This window comes from Salvelinus sp. IW2-2015, linkage group LG23 (genome assembly GCF_002910315.2).
Source record: "Salvelinus sp. IW2-2015 linkage group LG23, ASM291031v2, whole genome shotgun sequence".
NCBI lineage: Eukaryota > Metazoa > Chordata > Actinopteri > Salmoniformes > Salmonidae > Salvelinus > Salvelinus sp. IW2-2015.
Genome location: NC_036863.1, coordinates 13,944,958 through 13,964,515, shown reverse-complemented (window position 1 = coordinate 13,964,515; position 19,558 = coordinate 13,944,958). Strand labels below are relative to the sequence as shown.

General features: G+C 41.2%; 1 protein-coding gene across 6 annotated transcripts in view; it reads right to left on the bottom strand.

Annotated features, from left to right (window-relative positions):
• Nucleotides 1–19,558, bottom strand: part of LOC111950801 (opioid-binding protein/cell adhesion molecule) — a 454,724-nt gene that overhangs the window by 30,115 nt on the left and 405,051 nt on the right. For all 6 annotated transcript variants that reach the window (XM_023968699.2, XM_023968696.2, XM_023968697.2 and 3 more), the window contains one exon: nt 11,573–11,698. In XM_023968699.2, the coding sequence (XP_023824467.1) occupies nt 11,573–11,698 (126 nt within the window). The remainder of the gene's footprint in view (nt 1–11,572; nt 11,699–19,558) is intronic.

Genomic DNA, 19,558 nt, shown 5'->3' with positions numbered 1-19,558 from the left:
GGCTAGACTGCAAACTCTCCTTCAGACTCATATCAAACATCTCCAATCCAAATCAAATCAAGAATCGGCTTTCTATTCCGCAACAAAGCCTCCTTCACTCACCGCGCCAAACTTACCCTAGTAAAACTGACTATCCTACCGATCCTCGACTTCGGCGATGTCATCTACAAAATAGCTTCCAATACTCTACTCAGCAAACTGGATGCAGTTTATCACAGTGCCATTCGTTTGTTACTAAAGCACCTTATACGACCCACCCACTGCGACCTGTATGCCCTAGTCGGCTGGCCCTCGCTACATGTTCGTCGTCAGACCCACTGGCTCCAGTCATCTACAAGGCTATGCTAGGTAAAGTGCCGCCTTATCTCAGTTCACTGGTCACGATGGCTACACCCACCCGCAGCACGCGCTCCAGCAGGTGTATCTCACTGATCATCCCTAAAGCCAAAACCCATTTGGACGCCTTTCCTTCCAGTTCTCTGCTGCCTGCGACTGGAACGAATTGCAAAAATCTCTGAAGTTGGAGACTTTTATCTCCCTCAACAACTTTAAAAATCTGCTATTCCGAGCAGCTAACCGATCGCTGCAGCTGTACATAGTCCATCTGTAAACTACCCACCCAATTTACCTACCTCACCCCCAACTGCTTTTTATTTACTTTTCTGCTCTTTTGCACACCAGTATCTCTTCTTGCACATGATCATCTGATGATTTATCACTCCAGTGTTAATCTGCTAAATTAATGATTCGATTTATTGCCTACCTCATGCCTTTTGCACACATTGTATATAGATTCTCTTTTTTTTCTACCATGTTATTGACTTGTTTATTGTTTACTCCATGTGTAACTCTGTGTTGTCTGTTCACACTGCTATGCTTTATCTTGGCCAGGTCGCAGTTGCAAATGAGAACTTGTTCTCAACTAGCCTACCTGGTTAAATAAAGGTGGCGTCCTTGTGATGTCCAAGGGACACGACATTTTATGGCTTGTTTCATCTGGAGATTGGTCTCTATTAGGACGTTTGTATTGCAAACGTCTATTAGCACGTTTGTATTGGGTCAAACTCTCTATCATACTAAAGCAAAATGTGGTTCTAATAGTATTCATTCTCTGTACCATGACAGATTCTGTTACTGTCACACTGGCATAAAGGATCGGGAGACAGACACAGGAATGCGTAATAGTTTTTTTTACTATACCCAAAATTACGGCGTGCCGTGTAAAGGCACAGGGATGAAGACCAAACAAACACGTAACAAAAACACAAATAAATAACACAAGCGCACAATGATTAACACACAGGACAAGACCCATAATCATCTGCCCAATCCACAAGGGCACGAAAGGCCAAAACACACAGCACAGGTACTCACACGCACTAACGGACATTGTAACAATAAATCGACAGCCCAATGGAATAATCATTCCCAATGGAATAATCGACAGCCCATATATACAAATAAGATCAGTGGGAATTAGGGGCCAGGTGTGCGTAATGAAAGTTCAGGAGGGATTCATGACAGTTACAATCTGTTTCAATTAGCAAGCCAACAAACTCCAACTAAAGCGTAATACAATATATAGTACACAGTATGTAGTAGTAGGTTGTACAGTCGTGGCCAAAAGTTTTGAGAATGACACAAATATTAATTTTCAGTCTGCTGCCTCAGTTTGTATGATGGCAATTTGCATATACTTCAGAATGTTATGAAGAGTGATCAGATGAATGGGGGAATTTTGGGAAAGTTACCAAAAATGTGCAACCCTACCACTAATTAATAAGGTGGAACACCATTCTTAACTAACCCATGTGAAGTCCTAGAGCATGACGCTTGCAAAGCAAAGCCCTGATTCCCAGGACCACCCGTATGGAAAATGTATGCATGCATGACAGTAAGTCGTTTTGGATAAAAACATCTGCTAAATGGCATATATTAATGGCCAGTTCATCCTGATATACTTTAATTACTCTTTTTATGTTTTAGTAAAGGGGCAATCTGTGACTAGTACATCAATTTTTGGACTTCTAAATTAATGATATATATCCAATGATACATGAAGAATATAACTTGCTTCATAAGCTTAGTTGAACTGTCGTACCCCATCAGTGCCCAAAATAAAAGCTTATTTTAATCCAATGTTTGTAAACAATATTAATGTAAACAAACACTTTATATCGTCAAAGCATGGTTAATACTGTAATTTTGATGTCATGGATGGTCATTTCTTTCATCCATAGCTCTGTCTATGAATTTGGAGGTGGTTACATTTCTCCCAGCTTTTTATCAAAACAGTGGCAGGGATGACATTTGGTTATTGCTTTAACTGCATATTCGGAGGACAAAAATTACTTTGTTTTTACAGCTCTTTCTTTTTTGTGTACATTGTACACACATTTAACATACAGTGCATTCATAAAGTATGCAGACCCCTTGAATTTGTCCACATTTTGTTACGTTACAGCTTTATTGTAAAATTATTTAAATAGTTTCTTTCCTTCATCAATCTACATGCTATTCCCCATAATGGCAAAGCAAAAACGGTAGTTTTTTTGGAAATTGTTGCAAATTAAAAATTACAAATAAACTAAAATATCACATTTATATAATTATTCAGACCCTTTACTCTGTTGAACTTTGTTGAAGCACCTTTGTCAGCATTTACAGCCTTGAGTTTTCTTGGGTATGACGCTACACGCTTGGCACACCTGTATTTCTCCCAGTTTCTCCCATTCTTCTCTGCAGATCCTCTCAAGCTCTGTTGGGGTGGATGGGGTGCGTTCAGAGATATTTGATCGGGTTCTGGCTGGGCCACTCAAGGATATTCAGAGACTTGTCCCGAAGCCACTCCTGCGTTGTCTTTGCTGTGTGCTTAGGGTCGTTGTCCTGTTGGAAAGTGAATCTTCGCTACAGCATGATGCTGCCAACACCATGCTTCACCGTAGGGATGGTGCCAGGTTTCCTCCAGACGTGACGCCTGGCATTCAGGCCAAATAGTTCAATCTTGGTTTCATCAGACTCGAAATTGAGCTCAGGTGCATCCTGTTTCCATTGACCATCCTTGAGATGTTTCTACAACTTGATTGGAGTTTACCTGTGGTAAATTCAATTGACTGGACGTGATTCGTAAAGACACATACCTGTCGATGTAAGGTCCCACAGTTGATAGTGCATGTCAGAGCAAAAACCAAGGAATTGCTCCGTAGACCAATCAGGCCTTTATGGTAGAGTGGCCAGACAGAAGCCACTCCTCAATAAAAGGCACATAAACCGCTTGGAGTTTGCCAAAAGGCACCTAAAGGCTCTAAGACCTTGAGAAACAAGATTCTCTGGTCTGATGAAACCAAGACTGAACTCTTTGGCCTGAATGCCAAGAGTCACATCTGGAGGAAACCTGACACCATCCCTATGGTGAAGCATGGTGGTGGCAGCATCATGCTGTGGGGATGTTTTTCAGCGGCAGAGACTGGGAGACTAGTAAGGATCGAGGGAAAGATGAACGGAGCAAAGTACAGAGAGATCCTTGATGAAAACCTGCTCCAGAGCGCTCAGGACCTCAGACTGGGGCTAAGGTTCACCTTCCAACAGAACAACGACCCTAAGTACACAGCCAAGACAATGCAGGAGTGGCTTCGGGACAAGTCTCTGAATGTCCTTGAGTGACCCAGCCAGTGCCTGGACTTGAACATCTCTGGAGAGACCTGAAAATAGCTATATGCCTAACTGGCATATAATAAGCAGCGGGTGAGTTTCAAGTTTGGGGAAGATCCTTATCACCATAAAAATGCACCTTTATAATAAAAGCATTACATGCATGATTGCATTTGCGCTCACTTTTGATAATGGTGTTTTCCACTTATGGAACATTTGTGCTTATAGCCTATTACCATGCGTGCATAGCTGCACTTATAATGTGAAGAAATAGCCTAAAAGTTTATCAACACTTTAAGCTAAACGTTCTGATCTGTTGCGTCAGCCACATTGCAACATTTTTTTTAATTTTTATGCTAGTGGTTGTATTAATTTGGGATCTATCGCATGCCACAACTGTCACAGACTGTTTGGAATATTTGTTTCTAGAACAGAATAGGTTGACTTTTTTACTATGGCGGATAGTAGATTGACATAGGCTAGTTTGAGTTTGAGTTTATTTTTATTTTTACATGGACAGTGCACATTAATCAACGTTTCAGTAAAAGTGCCGGTTTTAGCCAGCCGGCTAATTTTCAACCGCAGTCCCTGGGCAGGTTATTAAAAACAATTACAATATAGACAATAGCAACATAGAACAAGCAAGACATAGCAACATAGGACAAGCAAGACATAGCATACAGACAGAGCAACATAGGACAAGCAAGACGTAGCATACAGACAGAGCAACATAGAACAAAAAGCAGCAAGACAAAATTCATAAAAGCAACAAAGTGTTTCCACACCTCACAAGTTACAGACAACAGACATGGAAAGCGGCAACACACAGCTAGGGACCATGTTCACAAATCTGATTGACCTTTAGCCTCTAGTGCTTTTGCTGTTCGTTAGGCCTACTCATATTGTTGGCTGATGAAAAGTAAATGTGGACAGTTCATCCAATAGCGTCAATATCATCAATATGCACCTTGGAATTGGATAAGGATGCGATGTCGGTCTTAACTTGTAGCCTGTGAGAAAGACCCGATCATGTGACGGAGAGCCGTGTGAGTGAGAGACGCTTCAGATTGAGCAGCACACTCAGGGAGAAGGGCACAACGCAGCACTCTAGGCCGCGAAAGGCATGGATTTTTTAAAGGGTGCATTACGGCCACAAAGGGGATGCGGCCGTGAAATTGGAGGCATTATCAAGTGTTTGTCAAATTGTAAATGAGAGACTATTGGAGTGCGTACAGCCTGCGTAAAAAAACAAAGCAGAGCTCATGCCTTTCAAGCGACTTTTTTCATATCATCATTAGTCTCGTCATGCAGCCTTACAATGTATTAAAAATCAAAACATATAGCCCAACGTTTATAGAACAACCGAAGTTACACTAATAACTCTAAATTAAGCATATAGGAATTCTTATTTCTTTGTTAACCGCTCAACACGTGCGCACTCCCTCAAAATTGTTTGGAGAAAATAATAATATTTTATTCAGCTTTGAGCAATTGTATTTTTCATACAACAAAATAATAAAATAATGCCATGGAATTATAAGCAAATCTTGTCTGCTAAATGAACTAGTATAGCCCACAGCCATTTGGCACAGCCACATCAGGACAACTCAGAGTATGCTATTATTTTCTTCTTAAATAGACTACATTTTCTTCATATCCAGCTTCTTCAGACCTGTCTAAAATAAATGGATTTATTGTGAAGGTGTAGGCTATATTACATGGATTTATTATACATAATTAATGTGGAAGCCAGGAGATGCTAAATGTGTTTGTTAATTAACGGTCAACTACCGCGAGACCGACAGTTATTTGCCTGACAATCACCAGTTGACAAAATTTCGTGACCACCACAGCCCTAGTCATACCCAAGAAGAATCGAGGCTGTAATCGCTGCCAAAGGTGCTTCAAGAAAGTACTGAGTAAAGGGTCTGAATACATATGTAAATGTGATAGTTTTTTTTTATTTTTATAAAATGTGCAATAATTTCTACAAACCTACTTTTGCTTCGTCATTGTGGGGTAACGTGTGTAGATTGATGAGGGGAAAAGACAATTTAATACATTTTAGAATAAGGCAGTAACGTAACAAAATGTGGAAAAATTGAAGAGGTCTGAATACTTTCCGAATGCACTGTACATTAAATCTGGATAGATAGTACTTAAACACATACTGTATACATTATATATAGTGTTTTAAGTCATAATTATTATACATCTCCCTTTCTGTGGTAAATAAAAGCTACATGGTTATTATCCCCATTATGCAATTGCTTGAAAATATTTGACATGAATCAGCACACACACACACGTACGCACACAAAAACATTTAAAACTGATTCCCCTCTTATAGGCAATTTTGACGAATTGAATCTATAAAAGTCCTGAGCTTGGCAAATGAGGGCGTAATCTAGCAGAAGACTCCAAGGAGCTCTCTCTAACATTCAATTACAAAGTTAGCTCAGCTGAGGAGTCCAACCATCGGCACACTCCATTAATGACATTCTCCAGCAATAGACGCACTTGTTTGAGAGCTGCTCCAGCTCATATTGAATGGGATTTTAATGCAGAATACAGTATGTTCTTGTTATAAACATAATACTCCCTCTGTTGCTTTCATAGGCTAGTGATTGGACTGTTCAAGAGAATAACTGAATAAGCAGCTTTTCCTAATTAGCGAGAATGTTATCTTCTTCTATTCCCAGCTGGAATGCCAAACTCCCCACGTGTAAATAGGAGACAGGTTTTGAACATCCAGCTGTGGACCTATTCAATCGCCCTAATTATTTAACCATTTGAAAAATAAATGCACACGTCATGATCACCCCCGTAAACTTTCAATGCGGCAAATATCAATTTGGAATGGAAATTGATTTGCGTAAATTGGCATCACGTGATTTGGTTTAATTATCTTGTAATAAGCACAATCTGTTTTTGTCTGGTATTGTTTAGTGCGGGCGGGTATTTCTGTCCTTCATTAACCTACTTAACATATCAGCAGTAATTTCCGTCTGTTTGGTCGTTTGTCATTGAGCCACTGCACACTTTCTTTTCATTGGATCCCAATGAGAGTATCTTCTAAATAATTAAAATATTGTATCTTGAAATGAAAAGACAGGTTCATAAGTGCATAATAATTAACTCAGACCCATGTGTGTGCTGTTGCCATCTCTTCTATATTTAACATACGTAAGGCTTGACAACCATGGAAGAGTTGGCTACAGTACATATAATATGGGACTAGGCTACAAAAGCATGTGCAGACATACACTTCCTTGGGGTATATACGTGAGCTTCACAGAGTGTGACTTCAAAGTATAGTGCCATTGGCAATATTTTCATGTTTACTTTGTGTTTTTCCTTATCTGCCTCAAACTACAGGGGCAAAGTTCACCTTAGTGCCAACCAGGGCTGTGCACAGACCTTTCAAGGGGCAGGTGCTCAAAATGAAAAAAGCCCCTAAAGACATGTTTGACATCGGGAAAAGAGGGTAGGCTATCAGCTGATTATTGATGTTGATTATTAATGTAAATCTACTAGTTAGCTAGCTCAATATATACTGTATATTTTTTTGCTGATTGTGGTTAATCTTCAATGCTCTTTAATAACATGAGCATAACACCTCCCATAAGTGCAGGCCAAATGCAATGTGGTAACAATCAAGTGTAGTTACAGTATTGTTCACAAGCATTAGCTCACCCTCCACTCTTCTGGGAAAGCTTTCCACTAGATGTTGGAACATTGCTGCGGGGACTTGCTTCCATTCAGCCACAATCGCTTTAGTGAGGTCGGGCACTGATGTGGGACGATTAGTCCTGGCTCGCAGTCGGCGTTTCAATTCATCTCAAAGGTGTCCGATGGGGTTGAGTCAGGGCTGTGCAGGCCAGTCAAGTTCTTCCACACCAATCTCGACAAACCATTTCTGTATGGACATTGTCATGCTGAAACAGGAAAGGGCCTTCCCCAAACTGTTGCCACAAAGCGTCTAGAATGTAATTAAGATTTCCCTTCACTGGAACTAAGGGGCCTAGCCCGAACCATGAAAAACAACCTCAGACCATTATTCCGCCTCCACCAAACTTTACAGTTGGCACTATGCATTGGGGCAGGTAGTGTTCTCCTGGCATCCACCAAACCCACATTCGTCCGTCGGACTGCCAGATGGTGAAACGTGATTCATCACTCCAGAGAACGCGTTTCCACTGTTACAGAGTCCAATGGCGGAAAGCTTTACACCACTACAGCCGATGCATGGCATTGTGGATGGTGATCTTAGGCTTGTGTGCGGGTGCTTGGCCATTTCATGAACCTCCAGACTAATAGTTCTTATGCGGACGTTGCTTCCAGTGTTGCAACCGAGGACAGACGATTTTTACACGACAACGTGCTTCAGCACTCGGTGGTCCTGTTCTGTGAGCTCGTGTGGCCTACCACTTCGCTGCTGAGCCGTTGTTGCTCCTAAACCTTTACACTTCACAAGAACAGCACTTACAGATGACCAGGGCAGCTCTAGAAGGGCAGAAATTTGACAAACTGACGTGTTGGAAAGGTGGCATCCTATGACGGTGCCACGTTGAAAGTCACTGAGGTCTTCAGTAAGGCCATTCTACTGCCAATGTTTGTCTATGGAGATTGCATGGCTGTGTGCTCAATTTTATAGGTGTGGTTGATATAGCCGAGTCCACTCATTTGAAGGGGTGTCCACATACTTTTGTACAGTGGGGCAAAAAAGTATTTAGTCAGCCACCAATTGTGCAAGTTCTCCCAGTTAAAAAGATGAGAGGCCTGTAACTTTCATCATAGGTACACTTCAACTATGACAGACAAAATGAAAAAAATCCAGAAAATCACATTGTATGATTTTTTATGAATTTATTTGCAAATTATGGTGGAAAATAAGTATTTGGTCAATAACAAACAAGCTAGATTTCTGGCTCTCACAGACCTGTAACTTCTTCTTTAAGAGGCTCCTCTGTCCTCCACTCRTTACCTGTATTAATGGCACCTGTTTGAACTTGTTATCAGTATAAAAGACACCTGTCCACAACCTCAAACAGTCACACTCCAAACTCCACTATGGCCAAGACCAAAGAGCTGTCAAAGGACACCAGAAACAAAATTGTAGACCTGCACCAGGCTGGGAAGACTGAATCTGCAATAGGTAAGCAGCTTGGTTTGAAGAAATCAACTGTGGGAGAAATTATTAGGAAATGGAAGACATACAAGACCACTGATAATCTCCCTCGATCTGGGGCTCCATGCAAGATCTCACCCCGTGGGGTCAAAATGATCACAAGAACGGTGAGCAAAAATCCCAGAACCACACGGGGGGACCTAGTGAATGACCTGCAGAGAGCTGGGACCAAAGTAACAAAGCCTACCATCAGCAAGGGCATTGAAGATGAAACGTGGCTGGGTCTTTCAGCATGACAATGATCCCAAACACACCGCCCGGGCAACGAAGGAGTGGCTTCGTAAGAAGCATTTCAAGGTCCTGGAGTGGCCTAGCCAGTCTCCAGATCTCAACCCCATAGAAAATCTTTGGAGGGAGTTGAAAGTCCGTGTTGCCCTGCAACAGCCCCAAAACATCACTGCTCTAGAGGAGATCTGCATGGAGGAATGGGCCAAAATACCAGCAACAGTGTGTGAAAACCTTGTGAAGACTTACAGAAAAAGTGTGACCTCTGTCATTGCCAACAAAGGGTATATAACAAAGTATTGAGATAAACTTTTGTTATTGTCCAAATACTTATTTTCCACCATAATTTGCAAATAAATTCATTAAACATCCTACAATGTGATTTTCTGGATTTTTTTTCCAAATCTTAGGAAGTGTTGAAGTGTACCTATGATGAAAATTACAGGCCTCTCTCATCTTTTTAAGTGGGATAACTTGCACAATTGGTGGCTGACTAAATACTTTTTTGCCCCACTGTATATATAGTGTAGCTACTGCATACAGTAGAGAAGACCTACACCCAGGGTGGAACTCATGGGAACGGGGTTGCCAAATCAAATAACCAAAATGTTTTCAAAATTCCACCCAACAACCACAGATACATAAAACCTGTCTCTGAGATGACAACCGTAAAGGGTTCAAATGAGCTATATTTACCTCCATACTCACCCCTCTAACAGGCTGCATGCACATCAACCTCTACCTACCAAATGACAAAACTCACAGACAAAAGGCTTGTTTCAGCACTTTCTCCATTCTATACATGCTGACACCGAAGGAGGCTTTAATTGCGTAAATGTTCATATGTCTTCAATGTATTCAGGGGGTACTGGGGCAACAAGTGACAGTGGCTCTTTTTTAGCCACCCGGGCTGCAATTATGGCTCCTCTGAATACACTCGCTGTGTGTGGCAAATGGAGACCCATCAAAGCAATTCCTCACTTATCTCCTAAAATACAGGGCCAGTCACATCCTTGTCCTATTAACATTTCAATTCCGCAATCCTTGTAGCGACACAAAAGGAGAGAGAGGGGAGGAAACTGTCACACAATTGTCTCCACGTGAAATGTAGCTCATTACAAATGCAAGCATCATCTTGCCTGATTAAGTGAAGCATATAAATATAGATAGGGAGACAGGCAGACAAACATGTGGTTTTCCCTCCTCTTGATGAGATAGCGGTATGTGTGAGCACAGTTCTCCAAATCCACTCGGTGAACATATACTCAGACATCCCCAACTGTGGCACGTTTGTCTTTGCAACGGCGCTTCATACTGAAATGTATTCAGTCACTCGCCTCCAAAACATTTACATCTTTCCAATTATGCTAATTAATTATCCCAAATGCATTGACAGCAATTTATTTCTATACATATCATTAGTGGTTAATGGTGATGAGGGAAAGGTAGTAGACAGATAATGAGCTACTTAGAAAGGAGAAGGATACAGTTCACCAAGTGTCATTGGGGCTACCTAAAGTCAAGGTGACAGATTGGGGGGGAAGAGAGAGTGAGAGAGAACGAGAGAGAGAGAGAGCTGGGGAATGAGAGAAAGAGTGTGAGAAAGATAGAGCTAAAGAGAGATAGATAAAAGATCCCAGACATTTTCCATAGCACATAAAGCTTATTTCTCTCAAATGTTGTGCACAGATTTGTTTACATCCCTGTTATTGAGAAAGATTGCCAAGATAATCCATCCACCTGACAGGTGTGGCATATCAAGAAGCTGATTAAACAACATGATCATTACACAGGTGCACCTTGTGCTGGCCACTATAAAATGTGCAGTTTTGTCACACAATACAATACTACAGATATCTCAAGTTTTGAGGGAGTGTGCAATTGACATGCTGACTGCAGAAATGTCCACCAGAGCTGTTACCAGAGAATTGAATGTTAATTTCTCTACCAAAAGCCGCCTCCAACATTGTTTTAGAGAATTTGGCCATACGTCCAAACGGCCTCACAACAGCAGACCACGTGTAACCACACCAGCCCAGGATCTCCACATCCGGCTTCTTCACCTGCGGGATTGTCTGAGACCAGCCACCCGGACAGCTGATGAAACTGTGGGTTTGCACAACCAAATAATAATAATTTATGCACAAACTGTCAGAAACCTTCTCAGGAAAGCTCATTTGCGTGCTACTTGTCCACACCAGGATCTTTATGTGACTGCAGTTCGGGTAAAAACCGACTTCAGTTTACAAATGCTCACCTACGATGGCCACTGGCACGCTGGAGTAGTGTGCTCTTCACGGATGAATCCTTCTTTCAACTGTACTGGGGAGATGGCAGACAGACCATCTCCCCAGTACAGTATGGCGTTGTGTGGGCGAGCGGTTTGCTGATGCGAACGTTGTTAAGTGGTGGGGTTATGGTATGGGCAGGCATAAACTACGGACAACGAACACAATTGTATTTTATTGATGACCATTTGAATGCACAGAGAGACTGGGGTCTTACCTGAGGGAGAGAGGAGTTTCCAGGTAAACGAGGGTTCTGGTTTGCCACTGGCTTGGCACATCAGCGTGACGTTGGAGCCTTCGTTGACCACGATGACCTTCGACAGGTTGATGATTGTGGGGGGCACTGCAAAACACAGAGAAAATTACACTCATTTCCTATTTGTTTCTGTTTGAGCATTTTAACCAAAAAGTATTATAGTAACTTTGTTACTCAGAATTTGGATTTAAAGATAACGATGACAATACTATTGAAATATAAAATACTGTAAATATGACAGGTGCGAGGAACGCATTCCTTTGAATCTCATATCAAGCTAGTGCTGAGAACTACATCAGAGCATTTCCTATAACCTATAAGCAAGCCTCTGTAAAGTGAAGGAACGCACAGAAAAAGGTAACCTTTCCTGACATTACTGTTTACCCTTAAAGGCATTCACTGCTGGTACAGTGGACTGAACAAAGGCCAGAGCTATTCAACCACAACCTCAATCAAAATGTGACTGTGTCACAGGAGTTATTCCACCTTGAAGGAAGATAGTGTATTAAATAGACCTCAGTTTGCTGTTTGGGCCATGGGTGCAACTAAGGGCCATCTTAGACTGCTCACCATCATTACAGTCAGAAAAGTTCAGCTAGAACCAGGCCTACTCAAGTTGAGGGGTAAGAAGAAAGAAACAAGTACACTTAATACTACTATGGTTAATGAAACAATTTCTACACATCATAAATATGTGCTTTTACACACAAAATAGTATTTGGCACAGACACAGCAAACCATTGCTGCAAACCACAGCTGTGATCTGAAGATACGTCTCAGAAAAGCATGACCTTGATGGTTGCTGAATGCAGATCCAAAGCAACGAGAAACAGCCAGCAACTATCAGGAGTGTCTTACAAGAACACACATATCTCAGCTTTTACTTTGCACCTGCTCTCCACTCAAAAGCACTGAAATTCTAACCTATAAAGACTCGGAAACCAGTCTTTCAAATGAAAAGATTTTCGAAAAGCAGAAGCACCAGGAAAAACCCTTAACCTAAAAACGGTCAAAGTGTGAAAGGGAGCATGTTGAGCAGTGAGCTGCTATACTAGAAGGGATGTTCTGAAAAGAAGCAAGCCTTACAATTTCTTCCACTTCTATGTCCCTCTGGACCTGCCACCAGCTGCAAATCATAAGTGAATTAGCCATGAACATTGTCCAATACAGTGCTTTTCACTGCCACTAGGCATACTTCCTTATACTGTACATCCGGCACAACTGCATTTGAATAAGACATGGAAATATAGTGATATTGTAAGCTACATTGAAATGAGGCACTGTGCGTGGCCAAGGCATAAGTATGTTCCACATCTTTCTTTGAGGAAGTATCATGTCGGACTACCAAATAGAATGTCCCCCACATGTGACGCTTTTCATCTCTCCAGCAAATGTCTGCCAAACCAAAGAGAGGTGTCCTCATGTTTTGACATCAACGGACACGTTTTGTTTCCTCTGTCTTTCTTCCTTTTTAACTTTCAAGGATTTCTATTTCCAAGAAGACAAGTAAAAAATGAATTAATTTCGAGAGGATCCTTGTGTAATTGGTTTTCTGTTCAGTATCCGAAAAATGCAAACGAGACAATTCACCTCGTGGCTGATGTATTGATTGCCTTTGAATACTATTTGAGAAGAGTGCAGTGCAAGGCCTAATCCTTGTCTTTGTGGAACCCTTGCAGAACACGAAAAGGAAACAGTCAGCTCAAATATACATGTAACACATAATCATATTATTTAGGGAGCCATTGGGAATAGAATGGATTACACTGTGTAAGCACGTGCCACTCCCTAAAATGCTGAAACCCCATTTAGAATGTGATGGAAATTTGAGAACTAAATGCGTGTCAAATGTCACCCGGACACCTGCCGCTTTAGTCGACAAGCCAGACGAATGTCTAAAGCGTTGGTGACTCTTCACTGAGTCCCCCCTCCCCCCTAGACAAACACCAACACATACTGTATACCCAGAGAGGATGAAGGACAGGGTCATCCACAGTTGAAATCAGTCTTATGTACTGTAGCAACATTTGAAAATGTGTTTTTTACAATGGATAAAAGTAGAGACTTGGAGCTACAAAATGGTATATAATACACTGCATTTTTTTTTAGGAACAATGGGAAAGTAATTCTGCTTTGAAAGTTGATAAACTTGTAAACTCACTTTTGAGAAAATGGTCTTTGAATCTTTGGTACCTACTGGAGAGCTCTTTTGTCTACACCCATTCAGCATTGTTCACACTCTCTTAAGCCAGCCCCACCCATTTTTTTTAAGATTCACATGAGGTCATGTGCTAAACAGTGAGTGGATTAAAAAGTCCAGATAAACATATTTTATAAATATTAGATGACGCTTACCCAGACACACTTGTCTAAATTGATGGGTCATGTGAAATAAATGCTATAACCCCCAGACACATCTTGCCAAGTGGAAGGGTCTCTACAGAAGGTGTAAACAGTACAGCCACATGGTTACTTGCATAGTAGCAATATCAGAAAGTGTCAATATCAATCAAATATAATATACAGTATGTACAAGAACAATATCAGTGATATATGAGTTAGTTAAATGCATACAATCAGCGGTAAAATGGCTGAGCAGCAGGATAAAAAACAATTGTAGCAGCAGCGTATCAAATCAAATTTTATTGGTCACGTACACGTGTTTAGCGGATGTTATTGCGGGTGTAACGAAATGCTTGTGTTTCTAGCTCCGACAGTGCAGTAATATCTAACAAGTAATATCTAACAATTTCACAACATGTACCCAATACACACAAATCAAAGTAAAGGAATGGAATTAAGAATATATAAATATATGGACGAGCAATGTCAGAGTGGCATAGACTAAGATACAGTACATAGAATAGAATACAGTATATACAGTGGGGAGAACAAGTATTTGATACACTGCCGATTTTGCAGGTTTTCCTACTTACAAAGCATGTAGAGGTCTGTMATTTTTATCATAGGTACACTTCAACTGTGAGAGACGGAATCTAAAACAAAAATCCAGAAAATCACATTGTATGATTTTTAAGTAATTAATTAGCATTTTATTGCATGACATAAGTATTTGATAGATCAGAAAAGCAGAACTTAATATTTGGTACAGAAACCTTTGTTTGCAATTACAGAGATCATACGTTTCCTGTAGTGGAAAATATGTAAACATTGTTAAAGTGACTAGTGTTCCATTTATTAAAGTGGCCAGAGATTTCAAGTCTATGTATATAGGCAGCAGACTCTAATGTGCTCGTGATGGTCTAATGGCGTGTGTGTTAGGAGCAGTGGCGACCCATCATCCATGTCAGGTGGGGGTTTTGAGCATCACACTAACGTAAAAAGTAATTATAATTTTTGGGGGGAGGGGTCTTGCCTGTTTTGCTTGTTATTTTGGCATTAATACGTGTCACATATCAGTTTGCAAACAATGCAAAAAACAAAAATGTCATTGAGTTAATGGAGCCGCATACAAATATGGTCTCTTTTTTGCTTCCTTGAGTAAGGCAGCTCCAAAATGCAGGTGTTTCAGCCTAGCTCAGTGCTTTCTGTGGTGGTGCGGCTAGCCAGCATCAAATACAGAGCGTTGCGCCTGATTGGCTCAGTTTTCTGTCACTCATGGGACAGTATGTCATCCCCAATTCTAAGATTAGGGCTCGAAAATGTTTGCCCCTTGGGTTCTGCCATAGAGTTATATTAGAAATGCCCATCCAAGAAGGCTCAAGGTCATTGGCGACAGATAAAAATACATTAAATCACGTTCTATCTACAGTAGCTTTGATTGGACTGATCATGTCAACATCTTACTTTCAAAGTCTTAGCTAGCAGTCATCAGTTGTCATCAAGTCGACAATCTACTGGCAAATCCTTCTTAATCCTTGTCATATGAATAGAAATTATGAAGAGAAATTATATATAAAATGTATCGGCGCTCATCAGCCATTGTATATAAAGATTACACAACAAATTGGAAATTGCAAATTCAACAATGAGTCGTTTGGAAGGAATCAGTGGCTAACTGCAAGTGTTGCAAAGAAACCACTAACGTTAGCCTGCTATTCAATGGAGTGGCTGTGTTCCAAAGAATTCCTGACTTTTATGACAAAGTTTCATGACAAAATTTGCCAACAAATGACCGCTGCGCCACCAGTCCAAAAATGTATTGTACACTGCTGCATAAATTATGTAATATGCAAGGGAGAAATGTATACTGTAGCTAAGAATGTAATACTAAGTGTATGTGTAACCGGTGTGAAATGGCTAGCTAGTTAGCGGGGTACGCGCTAATAGCGTTTCAAATCGGTGACGTCACTAGCTCTGAGACCTTAAAGTAGTTGTTCCCCTTGCTCTGCAAGGGCCTTTCGGCTTTTATGGAGCGATAGGTAACAATTCTTCAAGGTGGCTGTTGTCGATGTGTGCAGAGTGTCCCTGGTTCGAGCCCAGGTAGGGGCGAGGAGAGGGATGGAAGCAAAACTGTTACATTGATGCTGTTGACCAGGATCACTGGTTGCTGCGGAAAAGGAGGAGGTCAAAAGGGGGGTGAGTGTAACCGGTGTGAAATGGCTAGCTAGTTAGCGGGGTGGGCACTAATAGCGTTTCAATCGGTGACGTCACTCACTCTGAGACCTTGAAGTAGTTGTTCCCCTTGCTCTGCAAGGGCCGCAGCTTTGTGGAGCGATATGTAACGATGCTTCGAGGGTGTCAGTTGTTGACTTGTGCAGAGGGTCCCTGGTTCGAGCCCAGGTTGGGGCGAGGAGAAGGATGGAAGCTATACTGTTACATATGTTTTGTAGTAAGCTGTTAGTAGCCCATGTGCCTCACCCTAATAATTTGGTCTATTTTCACCAACGTGGTATTGTAAACACATTGTTCGTGGCCCGGTGTGTGCTTGTTTGGCAACTTTTTTTGTACAGCTTTGACAGTGCTACTGATAGTAGTTGTGATGCTTGGCTTGCACGTGCAAATTCAGCACACACAACATTCTATAATATAATTGTGTTATTTGACGTGTCAAATTAAAAGCTTATTTAACGCGTCAAACAGTGTTATATGACGTGTATATTTTTTGACACGCAAGTACCCAAACGGCGTTCAATGTGCCTCACCCTAATAAATTGGTCTATTTTCGCCTATAACCTGAATATTCTAAGAGCTTTCATTGTCTGTTTATATGGCCCATTTATTTATCCTACGGTTCTGATGTGTACAGGGAGTACACTAAGAACGGCCCATGTTCTGAATTCTGTCGCTGTACATTTCAAAAATGGTTATATTGACTACGTCCGTCGTCGTAATTCGAAATTACGGATTGCCTCTTATCCGCTTGTGGTCCCCTTATGCCAGAGTTTGTACATCTCACTTGTCAGTAGAAACCACATTTGTTTAAGCAAGTCTGCCATATCAGCTATGTTTTTATGTGTAGTGGCTTTGCTGGCATGCATCCCACTTTTTTGCCCCATCAAGATTTACATGCTAAAATCGCCACTGGTTAGGAGAGTGTCATTTGACTAGAGGCACTGCAGATAGAACACTCCTTGACGAAAAATAACACCAGGCTCCAGAGCATTGATGCTGTAAAACAGGAAATAACATGCATACAGAAACATTTGTATTTATTTTTTATTTAACTAGGCAAGTCAATTAAGAACAAATTCTTATTTACAAATGACGGCATACACGGGCCAAACCCGGACGATGCTGGATCAATTGGGCGTCGCCCTATGTGACTCCCAATCACGGCCGGTTGTGATACAGCCTGGGTGTCTGCCAGGGTGTCGGTACTGACGCCATTAGCACTGAGATGCAGTGCCTTAGACCGCTGCGCCACTCGGGAGCCCTCAACTGGAAAATGGAAGTTAAAATAATAACACAGCCCGACTACACGTATCTCTGGAAAATACAGAAATAATGTGAGATCAATAAAAGTAGTGCCAATCATGTTGGAGGTCAATAAAATAATCAAAACATGTAGTTTTTGCTTTACATACCAAGTGTTGTCCTCGACTCCTTGTAGAGGCTCCACACTGCTGCTTTTGTCACATGGATGGCAGCAGCTTTCCACCAAAGTGTTTGTGTCCTGGGTGGCATCCTGGTAATATTATTGCATTATCCTCTGCATAGCTGTTGATGAAGTTAGAGAAAACTAAATGGGACTGTAGCGACTGTGTTGACTTGGGGTATGAACAACGTTTCTATTCAAGCGTTGATCGACATGGTAATGGCTCTATAGTTTTGGAGAAAAGTTGATAAAACTGACCCTCCGTTACATCGTGACGTGTCATGCCGTAACGTACAGCACGCATAAAGCAACTATTTCTGTCTTACAATCTCTCTCCACCAGGTGTAGCACTTCTCTCATCGTTTAAAAACAAGAAATGGACAGTGACGAGGGTAAGGGGGATACCTTTGCATCATTGCTGCATGCGATCATCATTCTCAAAGCCGCTGTTACTTCTAAGATCACTTTAGCACCGCCCTAAAAACCCGATTCAAATTCGACACAAACCTTCAAATAGGTATGTAATGACACATTATATAAACTCTTTATAGTGTTTTATTTACATTTTAGAGGCGATAAGGTGATAAATTGGACAGATCGAGTGAAAAAAAAGCAATTTTCCCACACATCTCTCCTTCTCACTATCACACATTAGTTTCGCTTCCCCACCCGCCATTTTTAAAAAGACCCGACGGGGCTCATTGCCTTCTTGAATCATGCAGAAACGGGCAGCGTGGGGGTCATGTAATTGATTCTGTTGGAAAGGGGAGAAATTGTGCTTCACAATGGTATTGACATTACAGTTGATCTGGAAGTATTACGTTTTTGGGGCGCTAAAATAAGGTCAATTGTACGGACCAAGACGATGTACAAAAGTGAGTGAGTTTACGTTAGCTAGCTAGATAAACAACAAACCATAATCCCAATCTATAGAGTACTAGCAAGTCAAACCGATTGTCATAGCTAGCTAACTTGATGGGTCATGTAACCATCTGGCGAAGTGGTCTTTTGTTAAGACATGCTAGCTAAACAATGAATTATAATCCTAATCCATAGAGTACTAGCAATACAAACCGATTGTCATAGCTAGCTAAAGTTAACCAAATTGGTTCAATGTTAGCAAGCTAACATTAGTCTATAACTAACAATGAGAAATGGCATTCTGAGATAACATTAATACACAAAGATCATAAACATAATGTTAGCTAGCGAGCCAGCCATCTAACGTCAGCTAGCTAACTAACAGTAAGCTTTAACTTGCAATGAAAACAAACTTCCTGACAAAATTAGAAACGTAATATCTGAAACTGTAGCTAGACTCTTACCCGTATGCATGGATGAATGCTTCACGGCAGACTGCAACACCTGCCATTAAATAAGACGTCCTGTGTCGTTTCCCTTTTGTATGAACAACTTGCTTGGGCCGTTGTTGTGTCAAGTCCCTCTGCACACGGTCAGTGTGAACCAATGCCATTAGAATCATCTTAAACTTTAGCCCCCACCCAAACTCTGACCATTTTCCTCACCCTAGCAGAGCTGATTAGGCTGTTTTTATGTTATCCAGAGCATTAGTGACTGTAATTGTGCTCCTGGCAACAATGTAATGACACTTTTTTGCCAACGTTTACTGACACCGGCCAATATTCAACCGGTACTGAGCATTCGTAAATTCATCAGTTATTCTGCGCTCTTAACTTTTGTTAAGTTTAAGTACGTGATACATTTTTTAAAGACAGGAATACACTACACATACTGACCAGCTCAAATAGACAGAAGCGTGCTATATGGCAGACCAATCCAAACTCATCTCTTGGCATGTCCTGCCCACTCATCATCTCAGCCAATCATGGCAAGCGGGAAGGTTGATGTTTTTTTCTGTTGCTTAACCAACTAGGCTCGTAATTTAACAAATGTATTTGTATTTACAGATGCCATACAAGTTTGTTATT